This window comes from Lepidochelys kempii, chromosome 4, assembly GCF_965140285.1.
Source record: "Lepidochelys kempii isolate rLepKem1 chromosome 4, rLepKem1.hap1, whole genome shotgun sequence".
NCBI lineage: Eukaryota > Metazoa > Chordata > Testudines > Cheloniidae > Lepidochelys > Lepidochelys kempii.
This window is the reverse complement of record NC_136383.1, coordinates 136,041,748-136,063,375: the sequence shown is the minus strand read 5'-3', so window position 1 is coordinate 136,063,375 and position 21,628 is coordinate 136,041,748. Positions and strand designations below refer to the sequence as shown.

At 40.8% G+C, this 21,628-nt stretch overlaps 1 protein-coding gene across 1 annotated transcript in view; it reads right to left on the bottom strand.

The window, feature by feature from the left end:
- ATRN (attractin) overlaps positions 1-21,628 on the bottom strand; it is a 276,680-nt gene that overhangs the window by 102,078 nt on the left and 152,974 nt on the right. The window contains exons 21-24 of the mRNA XM_073342975.2: positions 14,520-14,572; positions 13,293-13,387; positions 9,817-9,895; positions 9,273-9,430 (exon numbers count right to left, since the gene is read on the bottom strand). Of these exons, the coding sequence (XP_073199076.1) occupies positions 9,273-9,430; positions 9,817-9,895; positions 13,293-13,387; positions 14,520-14,572 (385 nt within the window). The remainder of the gene's footprint in view (positions 1-9,272; positions 9,431-9,816; positions 9,896-13,292; positions 13,388-14,519; positions 14,573-21,628) is intronic.

Sequence of the window (21,628 nt, the reverse complement as noted above, 5' to 3'; positions counted from 1 at the left end):
ATTTGATAAGAAACTGGAGGTAACATAAAAAGCTACATACAATAGAATCCACTAATAAGAAATTCCATTTATAATGAAATAGAATGCAAGTCCCAAACTGTTTCAATGTGCCAATTTCACTTTCAGTCCCACTGACACATACTCCTTACAGAATGCTTTCATGTCAAGAGTAATTGGTGTGCTGTGTAACTTAAATGTGTACGTTTATATGAATGGTAAAGCTGCCTTCATCTAGATTATCAATGAAAAGAATACTTTATGTAAATTAAAAGATGGATTTAAATAGGATGTGTTACAGGCTGCACTAAATATTCAATTTTGCCATTTGTTACAATTTCTATGCTTGAGTTTTCAGCCTTTAATCATAAGCCAACTATCCATTTCACAAAGATGGATGATTTCCATCTTCATGCTCCACATTCATTTATTTCACTAAATAAGTCTGTAAGTGATTTGATATATGAAATGGATTCACAAAATACTTTGATACCATGATGGGAAGCACCTTTAAAATATCTAAAATGATTGTCTTATGAGAACCCCAGAAGGTGGGACACATGTTATGCAGGTGATTTAGAATATCCTCAAGTAAGAAGGGTCAAAGCTCTATATAGAATACACCATATAGAAAAAAAAACAAGCTTGAACTTCACACAAAGAAATTTCAGAGGTTGGGGATATGCAGATATCAACAGCAGAAACAATTTCATCTATACTCCACTCCCCTTTTCCCCTCCATGGTAGTAACTAAATCAGAGAAGAATTCAACAACTTAAGTGAACTGAAGCCGTCCCACTGGTCACCCCATATTTCAGGTCCTCAAAACCTAAAAACTGTCCAATTGCAACGTGATGCTCTAACCTGATATATCATGCTGTGATGGCCACTGCTACCATGGAAGTTTTCTGAAGCCTCAAGTATTGGAGGTAAAGTTCTTCAAGCAAATGGCATGTAGTGAGCAAATACTGAGATTTTGCAAAGGTATATTAAAATACTTCATATGCAAGAGTTTGTAAAAGTTCCTAAGTCTTCATTGCTCTTTGGAACATGTGGTTCATAAGGATGCTAATAAATTAGAGAGAGTTCAGAGAAGAGCCACGAGAATGAATACAGGACTAGAATTCATGCCTTATAGTGATAGACTCAAGGACCTCAATTTATTTATCTTAATAAAAGGAGGCTAATGGGTGACTAGATTACAGTCTTTCAGTATGTACATGGAGAACAAATATTTTATAATTGGCTCCTCAATCTAGCAGAGAAAGGTGTAACATGATCTAATGGTTGGAAACTGAAGCTACACAACTTCAGGATAGGAAAAGATGTACATTTTTAACAGTGAAGATAAAGGCACAATCTACCATGGGCAGAAGTGGAGTCTCCATCACTGGACATTTTTAAATCGAGATGGGATGTTTTTCTAAAAAATCTGCCCTAGGAATTGTTTTAGGGACATTCTATGGCCTGTGTTATAGAAGAGGTAGACTAATTGATCACAGTGGTCCCTTCGGGCTTTGGAATCAATGAATAACTTAACAGTCAGGTTATTCAGTAAAGAGAACTCAATCCAACACAGGAGAGAGAAATGAACCAACCTGCCAGTCAATGATATGGTTACAAACTATATCTCCAGGGACCACGTTAACTTGTTATATACGGGGGCAAAAAGAGCCAGACTATAGAATTTGTGTACTCCCAATTGCCTCAGTACAAGAATCATGACACAAGAAAACAACTTGTATATTTATTTTGAGTGGTAAAGGTACCATAAATATTAGATTTGCAAAATAGTCTTGCCTGGCTAGCCTCTTACTTTATTAGAAAACTTAAAGCTGTTAAAATAAGTTTCAAATTAGCGATACTAGCAGCTAAATGGTTGATATACTGGCAATTTTGAAGAGAGGTTTATTTACTGTAATTTGTTCAAAGTAAATGCACGTCAGTTTAATACTGCTGATGTTTACACAAGTATCAAAGAGGATTTCACGTTCTCTCCATTAGGTGCTTGTCAGACACTGTACTTTAGTTTCACAAACATAAGCTGAGAGGAAAAACATTGTTTGCAATTCAAATAATCAGTAAAATTCCACTGCAAGTTTCTACATTGAATTTCCTTCCTCCTTAGTTGTGATATTCTAAAACTGTATTATTTTTTATAATCCAAGAGATTATTTTTCCTGTACAAATAGAGCAACTGTTTTATAAACTGTCATAAAAGATGAGGATTACAGGTAAAATAAAATATTAGCTACATCATACCACTTTCACGTGACCATTCCAAAAAAATGCTATTTTTAGAGGTACATTGTCCTGCTTCTGGCAAGGATTACTTAATACAGCACATTCAAGACAGAATAAACTGAAGTGGAAAGGTGAATAGTATGCTTTATACAATGCTCATAGGCTTAATATGGTTAAGCCAAACTAAATCTACTGACAGCAAAGAACTAGAGTGCAAATAGAAAAGAATACCAAGACATTTTTCAACAAGAACTTACCTGTGTTTTCAAAGGAAGCTTGGCAAACTAAGTTTTTAAATGAACTCCACAACGTGGCTTTCATAAAATGGAAGTTATTCAGACAGAGCTAACCCAGAAACAGATTTCTGTAACTTTTCAAAAACAGGCCCTCTACATTTTGCAGTTTTAATTCTTAAACGATTTAAAATGATTATTTTCTAAAAGCAGGGGAGGAAAAGAAAAAGACATCCTCCACCAATATACTTTAAAAACCAACTGAAGTGGTTTTGGAGAGAGGTGGAGCAACAAGGGGAAAAAAGCCAGATTTCAGCATTGGCAAGAACACAGCTATCTCTAGCACAAAAGAGCATTTATATGCTCCGAGTCCAGCTTAAAAAGGCAAGGAGAGGGGGCAGGACAGCCAGAAACACAAGGCAAATTTGAATCAAGGACCTTAGGAACAATATTTATTTAAGTGGTATCATCTACTGTAGATTTCTACAGCTTTTTTAAAAAGCTTTGTACGAGACAGGTTTGATCATGCAGAACACGTCAAAGACGAGAATGAGCTAGGGCAACAGAACTTGTGTACTCGGAATATTCATTCTGCCGTTCCAACTGGAAAACAAGAAGGCCAATCTGATCAAGACACATCATTAGATCTGAATAAAGAAAAACGGCTAAAAACGTTTAAGTTGCAAAGAAATGACACAGAACTACTCTGTCTTTGCTAGCTTAGCAAACAAGCCACAATTTGAAATGATCACATTTTAAATGAATCCACCACCGTTTAAGAACTGAAAACAGTAGTTTCAAAAGAAAATGAGCCCATTTTAAGTATTTGCAGAAAGTTTAAAAATGAAACATGTTGCTGCAATGGTCAAAACTGCAGGAGGCAGCCTTCTTAAAAAAAAACAAAAAAAAAACCACGTCCTAGACACTTTGCAAGATGGAGTCTGAACTAACAAATTAAGTCAAGCTACTTGTCCCAAAGGGCTTGCAATCTGAATTCGATAGGACATACATGGTAAAACAATGAACAATAATTTAGGAAAGGGCATTGAGTGGAGAGATTACTAGAGAGGCGGAGGCAGGAAATATTCCTAAAAAGTGTGGGATTTAAGATAAGAAGGAGGGAAGGGATAGGTTGTTTCACTTAAAATAAAAATAAAATAAAATAAAATTCTGGTAATGTCTAAGAATCCCAATCAAGAAGCAGTTATTAGGCAGTCCCTTCCCAAAACAGTTCACAAGGTAGGTGAGGAAACACCACAATAGAAAGTAAGAAGCTGAGTGTGGAAAAACAAGGGAAAAGATCAAGGAAAGGAGTGGGAGAAATATAAAATGCTAGTGAATGAGTCGGAGAAAATGAGATGGGGGAAGATTACACAGAGCCTTAAAGGCAAGGTTAAATCCCTCACTGCAGACCCTGGAGGACAATTATATTTTCTCATGCAATAATTTTTCAATTATCCCTTAGGAATTCTTCCCTGGACATCTTTTATAAAAAAGCATTCTGTGAACTGCTATGCAAGGATTATGAGGAAGTGGAAGGAGCAACTGTTGGAGCAAGAGACACTAGCATTTTCAACGCCATGTATAAATCTAAGCTAGCTCAAGTTCATGAGGAGAAAATAAACTAAATTGTGCAATATAAAGAATTACGGGAAAAGAAGAAAATAATTGGACTGTGAGAAACTAATTCTGTTTTGAAGTTATGACAAAGGTCAGAACTTTCCCAGGAGAAGCAGAGGAGAATTTAAGAAATTTGCACAGAACTAAGGCAAACATACTATTGTTGGTGAATGTGCAATGCGGAACAAGCCACACAATTCAGATGTGGCATTTAAAGAGCCAAATTGGGCAGGTTCTGGCAGTAGAATGGGAAGCATAATGTGGGACGATATACAGTGTCCTAGAATGCATTATGGCAAAATTTTTCAAGTAGTATGAAGAAAAGCAAACCTGCTAATGCGTCTGTAAGAGTTATACAATAATTGTGTGTCAAGGGAAAGCAAGGTAAATAATTCAGGGTAGTTTAGTAATTAGGCTCTGACAGAAGACGGCAAAGTTGAGTTTTGTTATAAGCAAAATAAAAAGTTAATTCAATTCTTGAAAAACACTGTCTACACAAAAAATTGCTTTGAACATTTCTCAAGCACTCCTAGTACCTTTACAATTACATCTGCTCAAAGCAAGTCCCATCAATGCCTTACACGAAACTCAACAGAACCAAAGTATATGGTGGTGTGGTGACAGGAAAAGAAAGTGTCACTGGAAGGGGAACAAGGTCAGGCACCATAGAACCTGCTGTCACAGACATGTTTCATTGAGGACAATGCAGAGAACTCAGGTAATGAAAGAAACTCCACACACGACTTATGATTTCATCTTTGTATTAGCTAGAGAATGGGAATGAAAAGGAGTACAAGAGTTGGGTTTATACTTCACAGAGTGTGGTCACTATTACTCTAAGGGAAAAAAATTTCTTCCCTCTCCAGAGAACAAATGAGCAAAGCACGGAACACATTCTGGTTGCTATTTAACAGCCTCAAGAATAATGGTCCTCCAGGCTCACCCCAAAAACACCCCTTTGCCTGCACCTCCAGATGCCAATTAATCAAGCACAACGGTTCTCAAAGTGTGGGTTGGGACCCCAAAATGGGTCACAACCCCTTTTTAATGGGCTCGCCACGACAGGCGTTAGACTTACTAGTACCAAGGGCTGAAGGCTGAGCACCACCGCCCAGGGCCATGGGGCTCTGGCTTCAGCTTCAGGCCTGGGCAGTGGGGCTCAGGCTACAGCTTTGGCCCCTCTGCCCAGGGCAGCGGAGCTCAAGCTTCGGCCCCCGTGACCCCCCCCCCCCCCCCCCACAAGGGGCTTGGGCTTTATTCCCCCCTCCTGGAGTCATGTAGTAATATTTGTTGTCAGAAGGGAGTTGCTGTGCAATGAAATTTGAGAACCTCTGATTCTAGCTCAAGGCCATCACCATGTTTCACAGAATCATAGAACTGGACGGGACTTCGAGAGGTCATCTAGTCCCGTCCACTGCACTCAAGGCAGGACTAAGTATTATCTAGACCACCCCTGACAGGTACTTGTCCAGCCTGCTCTTAAAAATTCCACCACCTCCATAGGCAATTTATTCCAGTGCTTAACCACCCTGACAGTCAGGAAGTTTTTCCTGATGTCCAACCTAAACCACCCTTACTGCAATTTAAGTCCACTGCTTCTTGTCCTATCCTCAGAGGTTAAGAACAACAATTTTTTCCCGCTCCCCCCATAGCAACCTTTTATGTACTTGAAAACTATCATCATGTCCCCTCTCACTCTTCTCTTCTCCAGACTAAACAAACCCAATTTTCCCTCATAGGTCATGTTTTCTAGACCTTTAATCATTTTTGTTGCTCTTCTTTTGAATTTCTCCAATTTGTCCACATCTTTCCTGAAATGTGGCACCCAGAACTGGACACAATACTCCACTTGAGCCCTGATCAGCGTGGAATAATTATTTCTCGTGTCTTGCTTACAATACTCCTGCTAATACATCTCAGAATGAGGTTTGCTTTTCTTGCAACAGTGTTAGACTGTTGACTCATATTTTGGTTGTGATCCACTATGAGCCCCAGATCCCTTTCCAAAGTATTCATTCCTAGGCAGTCATTTCCCATTTTGTATGTGTGCAACTGATTGTTCCTTCCTAAGTGGAGTACTTTGCATTTGTCCTTATTGAATTTCATCTTATTTACTTCAGACGACTTCTCCAGTTTGTCCAGATCATTTTGAATTTTAATTCCATCCTCCAAAGCACTTGCAACCCCTCCCAGATTGGTATTTTCAGCAAAGTTAATGGTATAGAGAGTACACTTATAATCTAAATCATTGATGAAGGTATTGAACAGAACCGGACCCAGAACCGATCCCTGCGGGACCCCACTCATTATGCCCTTCCAGCATGACTGTGAACCACTGATAACTACTCTCTGGGAATGATTTTCAAACCAGTTATGCACCCACCTTATAGTAGCTTCATCTAGGTTGTATTTCCCTAGTTTAGTTTAAGAGAAGGTCATGCAAGACAGTATCAAAAGCCTTATTAAAGTCAAGGTATACCACATCTACCCCTTCCCCCCTATCCACAAGGCTTGTTACCCCATCAAAGAAAGCTATCAGGTTGGTTTGACAAGATTTGTTCTTGACAAATCGATGCTGACTGTTATTTATCACCTGATTATCTTCTACATGTTTGCAAACTGATTGCTTAATTATTTGCTCCATTATCTTTCTGGGTACAGAAGTTAAGCTGACTGGTCTGTAATTCCCTGGGTTGTCCTTATTTCCCTTTTTTATAGATGAGCACTATATTTGCCATTTCCCAGTCTTCTGGAATGTCTCTCATCTTCCATGACTTTTCAAAGATAATTGCTAATGGCTCAGATATCGCCTCAGTCAGCTCCTTGAGTTTTTTACTGTGCTGTTGCAAACAGCCAACCATTGAGAGCATTCCCCTAATCATAGCAGCATGCCTATTGCTCTCAGCCAGTCTGGGGTTCTGAACTACAGCTTCTGGTTCTGGTGAATGAAACGCTGTTTCCTCTCTTCCCTGGTCTGTTCACCCAACATGGAATATAGCCTTTTCAGATGACAATCATGCTTGCTGGGTAAAGAATAGAACTATGGATGTCATCAACAGTCCAAGCACAATCTGGGAAACATCTTGCAAAAACACTTCATAATCTCAGCAACATTGTGCACTTTGATTACACATCCCATGTAGGGCACTATGTATTACCGTCTCCAGCTAAATAGCCCCCACAGTGGGCTTGGCAACATGAAATGCATATATCCATCAGCAGTACTCATCTGAGGTTGCCAGTTTTCACAGAGTAATTACTACTCTAGTTAATGGCAAGTACACGTGGAAGAATTTATGCTCTTATGTCTGGACAAGTTCCCCAGAGATACAGAAACTGTATGCCTCATTCAGACATTCTATACCAACAACAGCACCTCATTCTAAGTCTCGATCACAGCTCTGTTTCCCCCCGTCACTGGAAGTATTCCTGGCCCAAAAAAGGCACTTGGTTTGCTTGTGATAAAAATACCTGTCATGCAGAATCAAATGGCAGCAGAGGCTCAGAAATGGTAGTGGAGAAAGCTCCAGGAGATCATGAGGGTGATCAGAGAGCAAGAACTACAGTCCATGGAGTCCTTGTTAAAGCTGCTGACAGTGCAAATAAGTAAGAGAAGACCGGGTCACTCTCTTATTCAGGCCAAGGTCAACTGCCAGCTGACTCCTGGAGCTTTCTCCACTACCATTTCTGAGCCTCTGCTGTCATTTGACTCTGCATGACAGGTATTTTTATCACAAGCAAACCAAGAGCCAGCTCAGCTCCCTTGGGGTGTACACTGTTTTTGTAGTAAGCACATAAAAGATCATTCCCAAAGAGTGGTTTGGGGTATTCACCCGGTCTCCCAGGCCAGGATATCCTTCTGGTTTCCACACCACCTTACAAGTTCTATACATCCCGATGCCATGAAGCTGTGACAGGGATAGGGAGTTTGGAATATGCAAAATGTTCTGGGACTGAAGCACCAGAAGTGAGTATTAAGGCTAGTTAGTGTGGGTGATGAACCTTCCTAGGTCCAAGTGGTATTATAAACACTTATCTGTAATATTTAACCTTAAAACTGTTAAAGATGCACCTCTCATTACTCTCATCATCTGTACTGGTTCCATGCCAACATAAAATATTTTTTAAAAAACCCTTATTTTTGCCACCAAAATTAGCAGGAATGATTCTTGTTCTCTGGGTATTCAATCTGTTGAGTAGGAGGTACCATTTTACTGTAATTTTTCTGACTACAACCATACCTTGGGCAAAAAAAATCTCACATTATCCCCATGTACAGTACCTGCTAAGGATTTCTAAAAAGAGTAGTACAACAAACTATTAAAAAAAAAAAAAAGAAAAAAGGAAGTTTAAAAAGGTTTCATCTTGTCAGACTAGAGAAAACACAAAAAGAAAAAAACATTTTGAAGTAAAAAGAATGTGCAGATTCACTAGGTTAAAAATTGCAACTGTGGTGTCTATTGCAAAGTAGCTGAGAATATGATTTCAGAACTAAGCAAAAACATAAGCGAAGTGTCTGACCCAGTATGGCCATTCTTATGTTCTAATCCCTCTGCTGATGTAGGACTAATGTAATGGGGTGTACTTATGCCACATGTGACCAGAACAGCAAGGGGTAAACAGAGGGCACTGAACCAAAGAAGAGAACCAACCCACAAGCCTCATCATTCCGGGAGCAAAGCCTCCAGCTGTGTCTAGGCAAGAACAAGAAATAAAAAGAGGCAGCAGAACCTATAAAAGCCTCCTCTATTAGTTTCCACACCAACGGTCTGCGTTTTTTGACATTTGGTTACTTTTCCCTGAGAGTGAGAAACAATATGCTATATTTGTTATGAAAGCTAAAGACTGAGTTTTTTAATATATTTCTATGACAACACTGGACCACGCTGACTGCCAATTTCTTTGCTTCTGGGGCAGCAGATTTTCCCAGGTACAGTTCCAGATCTGCAGGAGACAGCGACAGTGCCAGAAGATTGGGGGGGAGGAGGGGGACACATTTTGGAATTGCTTGCCAAAGATCTTTGTGCATCCCTTGTCTGGTGCTGTGTTCCACTGTCTGAGGCTGTGGCTCAACTCAGACAATGCACAGCATATCACATTTACGGATGCTTTAGGGAAGGAAGAGATGACAAGTTGTGTTAATAGAGTATATCTATTAGTTATTAAGAGAGTTCTTACCTGTATTTTTATCGGCCAGGTGAAGTTGCTCACGTAAACAAAGAAAGTGATGTTGGGGTTGCTCCGGAAATCAAATTTCTCATTGGAGAAGCTGTCCTTGTATTCCTTTATGTTGGACCTTGAAACAACTGGAATCTCCTCCCCTGCCTGGGTGCCAGCTGTTTCAGAATTTAAAAAGTAGCAATAAAAGTTTGCTTTCAGCGCCGATCTTAAGTGATTTTCAAAGGGGACCAATTATCCTTAGTTATTAAGCTATGGCTGTGACAGTAAAAGGAACTATTCATCTGAAGACTGCAATTTTGAGTTGTATTTCATTAGCAGAATCAATGAACACACAAAATATTGCATTACAAAAAATTAGATCAGCATTTCCACTGTCTCCAATGCACATTATCAAGATGTGAGAATTGGAAAACTGGAGAGGGGAAAACTAAAATTCCTTTCTTAATTTAATTTCTTTCCCACATCCCAATTTCTAAAATGTAACATATAGTGTTTAATTATTCCCGTACAGTTGAGATTCTGGTTTACTTTTCTCTTTTACCTGCAAAACTCGTTGACCAAGTTATGTTCAGGTTGAAGTTTTTAGATGCGTTGATAAACATGTCCAGGTCTCTATTTTGCTGATTTAGAGAAAAAGAGAGAGAAGAAAACAGTTATTTTTAACAGATGTCATTCAACTAAAATTGATCTGTTTTGAAAGCAACTCTCACTAAAAGTGTCAGAACTATAGTTATTTCACAGTATGTTGAATAAAATACTCATCTACATGTGAGAGCACTAACATCCAGCAAGACACATTTTAAAGACACATTTTAAAGACAAGACACATATTGTATATAAAATAGAACATAGCTGTACATTTTCATTTGGATCTCCCCAAAAAGAAAAGTTTACTTCAATGTAATTCCAAACCATATTCATTTAGGGTTCTTTGCAGACTATCCTAAGTATGATTCTGGGGTCACTGGCAGTGGCAGCATTCAAATATATTTTAATGCAAACACATTTAGATAATTTTTGGTTTTAAATACTCTTCCCCCGCCCCCAATAAAACAATTAATTTTGTATCCATTAATTTTGTACAATTAATTTTGTAATTTTGTAAACAATTGTATTTTGTACAAAATATCTGCCCTGGTCTAGATTTCAATTCATGTTACCTATTGGTATTCCTCCCCACCTCCATCTTTGCTCTGACAATGGCCCTCCATATGTTCCTCTCGCTCCAATATCTGTGCCTTCTTTTATAAAATTATATAATAATATAAATTTTTATAATAGAATATAAATTTATAGCCTCTTTTGTGATAACTGGGCCTACAAATTTTCCCTAACTCTGAGCTCAACTGTGAAAAGTGAGTGAAAGTTCAGAAAACGTTACAATAACTCATAATAAATGTTGACAGGGAAAAAGTGCAAAAAGACTGAATTAGCCTAAACAAAAAAAGGCCTCCTGATATAACTCAAGGACTGTGTTAAGACCATGCCTGGTCAACAAGAAAAGTATGGGACTGGAAATTAATTAACCAAAATTGGTGTGTCAGAAATTAGGTCTAACTGGTGCACAAAATAATGAGGGGATGGGACCATTCTGTCCATCACTCCCTTTTGGGGTCCTTAACAAAAAAGACGTGGGGTGAGGGGAAATACAGACAGATGGCTGACTAGAGAAGAGGAAGGTGAAAACTTCATCATGACAGCTGCCAACCCCACCATCTCCTCAGACTCTTCATCGTCTGGTTACGGAGAGATGTCCTGAGCAGACTGGGCCAAGGAAGAGGGACCCAGACGACATCACCATTGCCACCTCAACTGGCTCATGCTAATCCCAAATATCACCTGACACGTGAGGCTGTGTCTCATACACATCCTTCTCTTTTCTTTCCTTCCCCTGTTTCCCAAAAGGTTCTTTTCCTTCCCACCATATTTCTTCTCTTTCCTAGCCCTCTCCTTTTTCCTTTTGTCCAGCTATTTGTCTTATTAGACAACAATGCATACGTTGCAACATTGCTGTAAGCCTGAGCCCGGAAAGGCAGCTAAAAGTAAAGCCCTAAACATCCCGATGCTGGTACAAGTTTGTCAGGTCTCAGAGTCGCTGATAAGACCTTGTGCTGTGCTTGTATTTCTCCAGCAGTGAAGCTGCAAGTGAGAGATAACACTAGAGACAGAAGTTGTATTTTCTATCTTTGTTGTTCTTCACTTTTCCCTTTTGTGTGCATTTCATTTGTTTTGTCTTTTAGGAAATGGGATCAGATTTCAACGACAGTAACAATAGCTCCTGCCCATTATAAGTAACTAGGGATAGTTAACATCCGTAGTACCATCTAAGAGACTTTCAGACAAGTGGGCATGTTTTTAAAGACTCTCTCTGGCTAAAGGGAGAGGGAAGAAGGAATGTTGTGAGAATGAAACTTATTAATGCTTTCCTTTTTAAATGCTTTTTTAACGGTTTTTTCCTTATTTTCTGTATTCCTAATAAGGGATTCAAATGATTCTTAATAGTGTTTGCCATGTACTAGGCAGGCTGGGTTCTCTGTATACCAAACCCCAAACCTTTTTTAACACTGCTTAATGCTGAACAGCAATAGCACCATGTTAATATCTTTGACTCTTTGGATCCATATATTCCATCTAACTAAATACAACAGAGCCCTTGCTTGGTTTGACACCCCGGTCATGGAGTGCAGGTCCCATGGGGCCTCATTACACTGATGGGTGCCAAGGGGAGGTCGTCCTGGCCCCCAAAGCCATGGTTTCCCCATTATTAGCCTGGAGGCTGTGGTTGTTGATCCTGCGGGAGAATGCAGGGCTCTCTCTTAGAACCAAGAGGCTCCTTAAGAGCAGCCAACAAGGAACTGTAAGCTGCATTCCAAGGAGAAGTCTCTGCTCAAGAGTGTGTTTGGAGAAGTTCCTGTACTCAGCTGGATTGAGCAGACAGACAATAGTACTGCTTTGACTTATCCCATCCACAGCATCTTTTGGTAGGAATGATGTGAGCACTGAAAAAAATGGGAAGTGGTTTTGTCTGTACTGAAGGAGTCTGTCATTCACCGTATCAAGGAGCCTCCTGTTTGTACTGCAATAGCACCACGGACCACAAAGATGGATCAAGGCCCCATTATATTAGGCTCTGTACAACCAGCTCAGTGCTGGTGGCCTCTGAGCTACGTTCTTATGTTCTTGGAGTCTGATTTAAGACATGGAGTACTGTTGCTTTTTCCTGTCTCCCCACCCCTCAGTTCCAAGGATGAAACTGACAGCATTAACTCGCTGCAGTGTTTGGACCAACAGGACGTTTTCCTGCACAACAGGATCAGAGAAATTTTGGGATTCTGAATTCAGCTGGTTATTAAACACAGAAGAAGCCCTGGTGTTAATTGACTAAGAGTTATTCTGGCTAGCCCATGGGCTTTGTCCCTGCAGAATAACTGGAAGCTGACCTCTCTCTGTGCTCTTGAGGTGAAAGAGAAGCGACCTTCACTGATGCACAGGAGTCACCATGAATGTGGAGCTGCACTTGAAGTCAGATACCTTACATGACTGCTCTATATTTCCATTCCAAAAGGAGATGCCTTTTGCACCAGGAAGAAAAGCAAAATAAACAACAGAATGAACTGTGCCATGGCATAATTCTACACTGACTAACTATATTAGAGTAAAAGAAAGTGAAGAAAGCAGACACAATAAGATACAAGACTAACTGCAAGCAACAACAGAAAGCTAGAGGGGTTTGACTACATATTCCAGAAGTACAAAGCTAGTGAACTGCACAATAACTTTAGGCTGCGGTTCCTTTTGCCCCACTTTGGCCACAAACATTTGGAGCTGCAAGGAAGCAAGATGTAGCTACACAGATTGAGGACATTCTGGCTAGCACATGGACTATGCATGTGCACCAAGGCGGTAGTTCTGTTCAAAGAACAGTATGAGCCACTCTCTTCAGTGCAAGGAGAAGGCAGATTTTTTTAAACGAAGTATGAAATGTAGGGATATCATAAAGGAAGAGACCATACTCACCTCTTCAGGTGTTGCTACAAAATTGATTGCAGTATAGTAGCGATCGTCCTCTTGGGAAAGGCTGAAGGTGAACTGATAGTCGATAAGAAGAGTATCTGTAAAGAATACATGCAAAAAAGGTGAAAAAGTGCCTTGAAATAAAACAAGCTTCTGGAAAGCAAGGCAGGTAAGTGATTTCTAATTTAGATTAAGCAAACAGCTTACTGCAACAAGAGAGAGTTATTGCACTGTTATAATCTGCCCTCAACAGAAAGTTGAGTTTGGGAGAGAATAATGAACACTTTAGACACCTCACTATACCAACCTCGGAGGGTATTACATCCTACTCTATTAAAGTTAACCCAATTTTTTTTTTTTTTTTTTTTTTGGAAGAGAAGGGGGGAAAGGTTTACATTTTTCAAGCAGGACATCTGATAAAAGTCTCCATCCTAAGAGAACTTGGTAGAAGGGAAATGTGGTTGACTACATAATTTAACCACATTTTCCTTAGTTCTTGTCGTTTCACCAAGTCTAAAGTATCTATCAAAACTGTTTATCAATGTTATGGGAGTTTAAAGAAGACCAAACATTTTTGAATGGCAGAATACAATGTTCCCATTAGAACAGTGTGGGGAAAAGCATCTAGCAAAACTGGTAAACCACCACATTTTCACTGCATTTGGGAAAAATCAAAGGCCAGGCAAATACAATAAAATTGCTACTATGGCTAATAAAAAAAGGCCTTTTTCAAAAAGTGGGTTGAGGCTTCATGATGCACCGATATCTTATCTTGTTCTCCTTTCTCTTTTCCCTTCCCCTCCCCTCCCATGAAAGAAGCCTAATCCAGTCCACCGCAGTCTCTACTGGGCTCAAAGGACTGCACAAAGGAACTAAATATTTAATGAAGTATTTGTAGCCATCATGACAATACACAGCACTGACAATAACTTTTTTAAAGATCATCATGTTCCCAGTCTTCTGGGCTTCAAAATTACTATCAAGAAGCCTGCCCTACACTGTGCTGTTTTTCCTTTCTGGGCTTCAGCTTTGGCCCCAGACCCCAGCAAGTCTAATGTCAGCCCTGGCAACCCCATTAGAACAGGGTCCCGACCCACATTTTGAGAACCACTGTCCTAACCCATCTGCATTTAAACAGATGTGCAAAGTAAAATAGATGTAACTTATTTGCTCCTATATATCAAATAAGACATTTACTATTTTCAGGCAAAGAAAAGCAGTTGTACTTACAATAACATGTTCCTTTAAGTGGATTTCCTTGGTATCGATTTTCTACCTCACACCTAAAAAGAATATTTTTTTTAAATCAATGTTGGTTTTCAGTCTGATTTTCTCCTTTTTTTTGGCTTGAATCTCTATCCATTTAAAAACAATTACGGAACACAGCTTGAGCTCAGAAGATAACTGTATACAATTAAAAACAAAAAGGTGCAAGTCTGAAGCTGTAATGAGATATTGAAGAAACCATGGAAACTTGGAAGACCCAAGCAAGCAAGTAGAAAGCAATGAAACTGAAGTATGAAAATTACAGGAAGGAGGTGTTACTCACCTTGTGCACTAATGGGAGTTCTTCAAGATGTGTCCCCCTGCAGGTGCTTCACTTTAGGTGCGCACGTGCCCCTGTGCCTCTGACCAGAGATTTTTGGTAGCAGTGCCCATTCTGCCCACACATGAGCCCTGCACATCCTCGTGCCCCGTACCAAGGCTTCACATGGTGGAGCAGGCAAACTGCTCTCAGTTCTTCCTCTATCGCAAAGCCCACACAGGCAGCTCCTAAGCAGAGGGGAAAAGGGTGGGTAGTGGAGCACCCACAGGGGGATGCACCTCAAAGAATTCCAGTTACTGCACAACATGAGTAACTCCTCCATCTTCGAACAGAATCCCTGTGGGCACTCCACTTTAGGTGGCTCCCTATCAGTAACCCTTTGAGAAGTTGGAAGTTTTGGAGCAGAGTCCATTACCGAAGAGACAACTGTGTTGCCTATTGCTGCATCTGATCTGGCAGTGTAAATAGGGCACAGTGGTCAGAAAACATGTACATCAAGGATCATGCTGCAGCCCTGCAGATTTAAGCAACCAGAACATCTCTGAGTAGAGATGCAGACAGTGATCTAGTAGAGCGTGCACTCACTCTTAGGAGAGGCGTAACCGCAGCGAAACCCTAGCAGGCAATAATACATCCAGAAGATACATTTAGAAAGTTTCTGAGTGAAGATAGGTGCTCCATTAGACTTCTCTGCAACGGAAATAAAGTCTGGGGGTCTTACTGAATGGCCTAGTCCTGTCCAAGTGAAAAGCTAATGCTCTTTTAACAGCTAACATATGAAATGAAGGCTCTTGTGTAAACTGATGCAACTTAAGGGAAAAAACAAAAAATTAATAGTTTGGTTGATATGAACTCCAGAGGAGTAAGAACTTTGAATGGGGTCATAGAGATACCTTCTCCTTGGAGAACAAAGTAAAAGGACGGGTCTGCAATTAGCGTCCCCGTTTCCCCATCCCCTTGAGCAGAAATGTTGGCCACCAAGAAGGCGGTCTTCACAGACAGATATAAAAGTGAGCACATGTCTGCTTCCTGAGACGGTTAAGAACAAGGTTTAAAACCCAAAAGCAGTGTAGGGGCTCTTATCTGTGGGAAAAGATTGATAAATACTTTTACAAATCTCACTGTGGTTGGATGAGTGAATAATAAGAAACCTTCTCCTGACACGTGGAAAGCTGTTATTGCTGTTAAATGAACCTTGATGGAATTCCAGGAAAGGCCTGAATTTTTCAATTCCAACAGGTAGTCCAAGATTGAGGAAAGAGAGACTGGACAGAAAACCGATGGCATTGGTTACACCAAAGGCTATAACTTCTCCATTTCTGAAGGTAAGTATGTCTATTAGATTTCTTTCTGCTATTCAACAGTATCTTTGTACTTCTGATGAGCATAAGGTCTCTGAAGAACCACTGAAGAACCAAGACTGGGGTGAAAGGTCTGACTCACATCCTGAGACAATACTGGAGATTTTATCTGTAGCCTCCACAGAGGATAAGAGGTGAGTCTGAGGAGGTTCAGAAACCAAACGTATATTGGCCAAGTTTGCTACAATCAAAATGACTTTGGCTTGGTCCTCTCTGTTCTTGACAAGGATCTTTAAGAGCAATGGAGTTGGAGGATCTGCATAGAGAAGACCCTTTGTCTATATAATGAGGAAAGCGTCTCCTAGAGATTGGGGATCGAGACTCCCTCTGGAACAGAATTTCCTGCACTTTGTTTTGACTGCTGTGGCAAAAAAATTAATCTCTGGAAATCCCCAAGTCAGGAGTATTTTATTGAGCACTCAAGAGTCCAACTCCTATTCGTAATTTAAGGACAAATGTCTGCTCAGATCATCTGCCATGGTGTTTTGTATATCTGGAAGGTAAGAAGCCCAGATGACTATCTGGCTATGAAACAGTTCCAAAGTTTTACCGCTTTGAGGCAGAGTGAGAGGAACACACTCTGCCCGGACCATTGATTTAATACATGCATGCTACGTTGGCTGTCATGATCTTGATGGACTTGTTTTTGAGCAGGGGAAGGAAGTGGAGGAAAGCATTTTTGACCACCCTTAATTCCAAGAGATTGATGTGTAAGCAGTGTTCCTGTTGTGACCATTTTCCAGGGCCTGTGTGAGGACCCAAATGTACTCCCCATTCCAAGAGGGAAGAGTCCAATGTTAATAGGACTATAGGAGGGATTCTGGTTGAACAGAATTCCTGCATTAACTTTGGATAGATTCCGCCACCAGATGAGTGACTGTAGGACCTGATTGGGTACAGGTACTTGCTAGTTGCGACTGTGTTTGTTGGGTGTATGAACAATCCTGAGCCACCCCAGTAGACATCAAAGATGCAACCTGGCATTTTGCGCCACAAAACCACAAGCTGCCACGTGTCCCAGCAGTTGCAGACAAGTCCCCTGGAACTTGAGGGCTGAGCAACACTGTTTGTATAAGGTAATTTAGAACAAGGAACCTGTCGAGAGGGAGAAAAACTCTGCCATTATAGAATCCAGAAGTGGCTTATAAAGATAATTCATTCTGTAGGGGGTCAAGACTGATTCTGAAATTTATCTGCAGGCCTAAACTTTGGAATAGTGAAGTTGTTGTTTGAACTGCACCTCCTGATATGACCGACCCTTGAGGAGCCTTCCATCAAGGTAGGGAAAGACAACAGAGGTAGGCAGCACCATGCTTTTTCAGAATACCCTTGGGGTGGATGACAGGCCGAAGAGTAGGGCCCAGTACTGGTAATGACTGTGACTGAACGTGGGATTCATCTGTCTCGCAAAAGTAGTAGGCATTTTTTAGATCAAAGGTCACAAATCCGTCTCCTAATTCCAGGGACAGAATTACAGCTGCTAGGGACACCATCTTGAATTTCAGAAGTCTGACATGCTAGTTCAATTGTCTGAGATCTGGTATCAGTCTCCAAGCCCTGTTTTTCTTGTGTATCAGAAAATATTTTGAATAGAACCCCTTTTCCCTGTGTTGAAGTGAGATTGGCTCCATGGCTCCTAGATTTAGGAGTGATGACACCTCCTGTGTCAGCAACTGTTTGTGAAAGGAGACCCTGAAAAGGGACAGGGAAGGGGGTTACAAGGGAGGAACTGAGGTAAACTGGGTAGTGTAATCCGAAGTAATGGCTTCCAATACCCATTTGTCCGATTTTATAGACTCGCATGCTTGAGGAAATAGAGAGAGAGGCAGTGTCCAAATTGAGGAACTGGAGTTGTGTTGTGCAGATGATAAAACCTGGTCATTGGTTGGTCTGGACTCTCACCCAAACAATCAAAACTGGCCTTTGGACGACACGGAAGGCTGGGATGAAGCAGTTGAGGTATCTGAAGGCTTTTTCTTTGAAAACCATGACTTCTTAGCTGGTAGTTTAGGTGTCCTCTGGAAGGCTGAAAATAGAGCAGGGCGGGACCTTTGAGCTAACTGAGACCTGCTAAACTTCCTTAATTTGCAGGTGTGTATATCCCAAAGACTTAAGTATTGCCCTAGAGTCCTTTAGGGTATGATGCAAATGATCCATGGAATCTGCAAAAAGCTTCTGGCAATCGAAAGGTTAATCTTCCACAATCAATTTTCCTTCATGCGGAAAACTGAACAACTGAAGCCAGGAAGGTCACCTCATCATTAATGTAGTGGAAATAGACCTGGCTGCCGTCTCTGCCACATCGTGTGAAGACCACAGTGAAGTTTTTCCCAAAAGCTGACTCTCCTTTGTTATGGAGCTGAGCTGTTCTTGATGTTCCTGTGGTAAAAGATAAATAAAAGGTCTCCTCGGGCTAAGAATGGGGAGAAGGGATGCACTGTATCGGGGAATCAGGTCTTCCATGTTCCCTGAGGGACTGAGGTGAGATTGCTGAAAACTGCCAGTGATACATTGCCCATGGCTCCCAGGAAGGCCAATGAGGGAGACCATAAGGCATAGGGAGAAGAATGCTGGTCATCCCAAAAGTTGGAGAGCAGTAGTCTGGTGTCCTGCCTCTGCACAGGGAGTAATGTCTCCTTGAATAAATTGCAAAAAGAAAAGGAGTACTTGTGGTCTCTAAGGTGCCACAAGTACTCCTTTTCTTTTTGCGAATACAGACTAACACGGCTGTTACTCTGAAACTTGAATAAATTGGAGATTCTTGAAGTGAAAGCTCTGAGTTTGAGTCAGAATGCTCTTCAACCTTGTATCAGAGGTGACAACCACTCCTCATGGATAGTCAAAGATGGAAAAGAGATAAGTCTCCCAGAAACATGAGCAGTTGGTGAACCAGCCAACCTCATTACTGAGAGGTATCCAGAGGTTACAAGGAGCAGAGACTCAGGCTTATTCGGTACCAAAATGTTTTTCAGGTACTGGAATTCCTGTGGTACTGGCACAACAGAACTCAGTATCAGCACCGATGGTGTTGCAGAGGTCATCATGCGAGGCACTGACGACAATATCAAAGGAGTTGAGGATTCCACTGAAGCTGGTCTCCTGGCAGTGGAAGTCTTTGGTACCAATCTCTTTACCGCTGAGGTATGGGACTTAGCTGAAGTCTTAACGTGCTTCATGGTACCTGAAGTACTCGGACTCTCACTAGCATTCCTCTGAGGGCCTGAGGTCTCTGGTGACTGGATCTACATTGATGAGGAACTCTCTGTTTTGCTCCTCTTATCTCCTTTCTTAAGCTTGGAGTGCAAAGCTCTCAGTATTGGCAGTGTGATTATCAGCACCTCTGTCAAGAAGAGGGTTGGAGATCAGAGTTTTAATTCCATGTTTAATTCCATGTTCCCCTTGGAAGTTCTGTGACAGTGACAATGGAGCACTGACAGATGTGGAGGGTCCCTGGACAAGGAGGTGCTCAGTGCCTCGACCCAAAGCTGTTTTTAAGGATTGCTCCATCATTAATTGTCTCTACTTAATTTCCCTGTTTTTGCAGGATTTTCCCTCAAAAGAAAGCATATTTTACACTTGCTGGGAACATGAGAGTCTCCCAAGCAACGAATGCAGTGGGAGTGCCTGTCACAAACAGGGATTGCTTCTCAACAATAGGAGCACCTTTCAAATACCAGGGAGCCTGGCATCCGCAACGGAAGAAGAAGAAGAAGAAAAACACAGAAGACGACGACAACGACGAAGAAGAGAATAAATGTTCCAAGTAGAAGATACTAAACCTACAACTAATAAGAACTACTTATAAAGCATAAACACTAATAAAAGGGGAAAATAGGCATACAGCAAACAGGCGCATGCTATACCTCAGTCTCTGATGGAAGGTGGCTGACAAGGAACTGGGGGCGGTTTGCCCGTGCAGCCCTATATAGCCCTGGTACAGGACAAGAGGATGCGTAGGGCACATATGCAAGCAGAAAAGGCACTGCAAGCAAAAACCTCGCATCAAAGGTGCAGGGGCACATGCACACAAAGTGAAACGTACACAAGAACACTACTCAAAAGAATAACCTCTGCTTGAAATTAGTTTAATAGTTCTTCACACATGTACCCCATTAAGCAACTCCAGCCAAATAAACAAGTCTTCAATTCTGCCATACTAGGGCCTAATCCTGTTAACCTTTACTCATGTTAGTAATCCTTCAAAAATAAACTTTGCATTGACTTTATTTTCCTAAACATTGCAATGGAAACATTTCTATTAGGTTGTGTTTTCATATTTAATCGTATTTATTATATTATTCACTACCTGGAAAGATACCAGAACAAATTATTAAACTATCGATGTGTAAGCACCCAGAAGATAACAGGGTTGCAAGGAATAGTCAGCCTGGGTTTCTCAAGAACAAATCATGCCAAACCAACCTAATTTCCTTGTTTGATAGGCTACTGGCCCAATGGATAAGGAGGAAACAGCAGACGATTTTTTTTATTTTAGTAAGGCTTTTGACACAGTCTCACATGACATTCTCAAACAAACTACGGACGTGGTCTAGATGGAATTATTAAAAGGTGAGAGTACGATTGGTTAAAAGACTACACCCAAAAGTATAGGACTGTCAAATTAGGGGGACATATCTAGTGGGGTCCACAGAGGTCTGTCTTGGGTCCAGTACTAGTCAATATTTTTATTAATGTCTTGGATAATGGAGCAGAGAGTATGCTTATAAAACTTGCTGATGACGCCAACGTAGCACTTCGAAGGACAGGATTAGAATTCAAAACAAGCATGATACAATGAAGAACTGGTCTCCAATCCACAAGATGAAATTGAATAAAGACATGTGCAAAGTAATTCACTTAGGAAGTAAATATCAAATGCATAACTACAAAATGAGGAATAACTGGCCAGGTGGTAGTACAGAAGAAAAGGATCTGGGGGCTGTAGGGGATCGCAAATTAAATATGAGTCAACAATGCGATACAGTTGCAGAAAAGACTAATACCATCCTGGAGTGCATTAACAAGAGTGTAGTGTGTAAGACATGGGAGGTAACTGTCCCGCTCTACTTGGCACTGGTGAGGCCTCAGATGGAGTACTGACCACTTCTGGGCACCACATTTCAAGAAAAAGGGGGAGGGGAGAATGGAGAACGTTTATAGAAGAGCTACCAAAAATAATAAAAAGGTTTTAAAAAACGGACCTATGAGGAAAGGTTAAAATAATTAGATATGTTTAGTCTTGAAAAAAAGACAACTGAGTGGGGACCTGATAACAGTTTTCAAGTATGTGCTGGTATGAAAAGAGGACAGTGATCAATTATTCTCCATGTCCACTGAAGGAAGGACAAGAAGTAATGACCCTAATCTGCAGCAAGGGTCATTTAGATTGGATATTTGGACAAACTTTCTAACTCTAAGGATAGTTAAACACC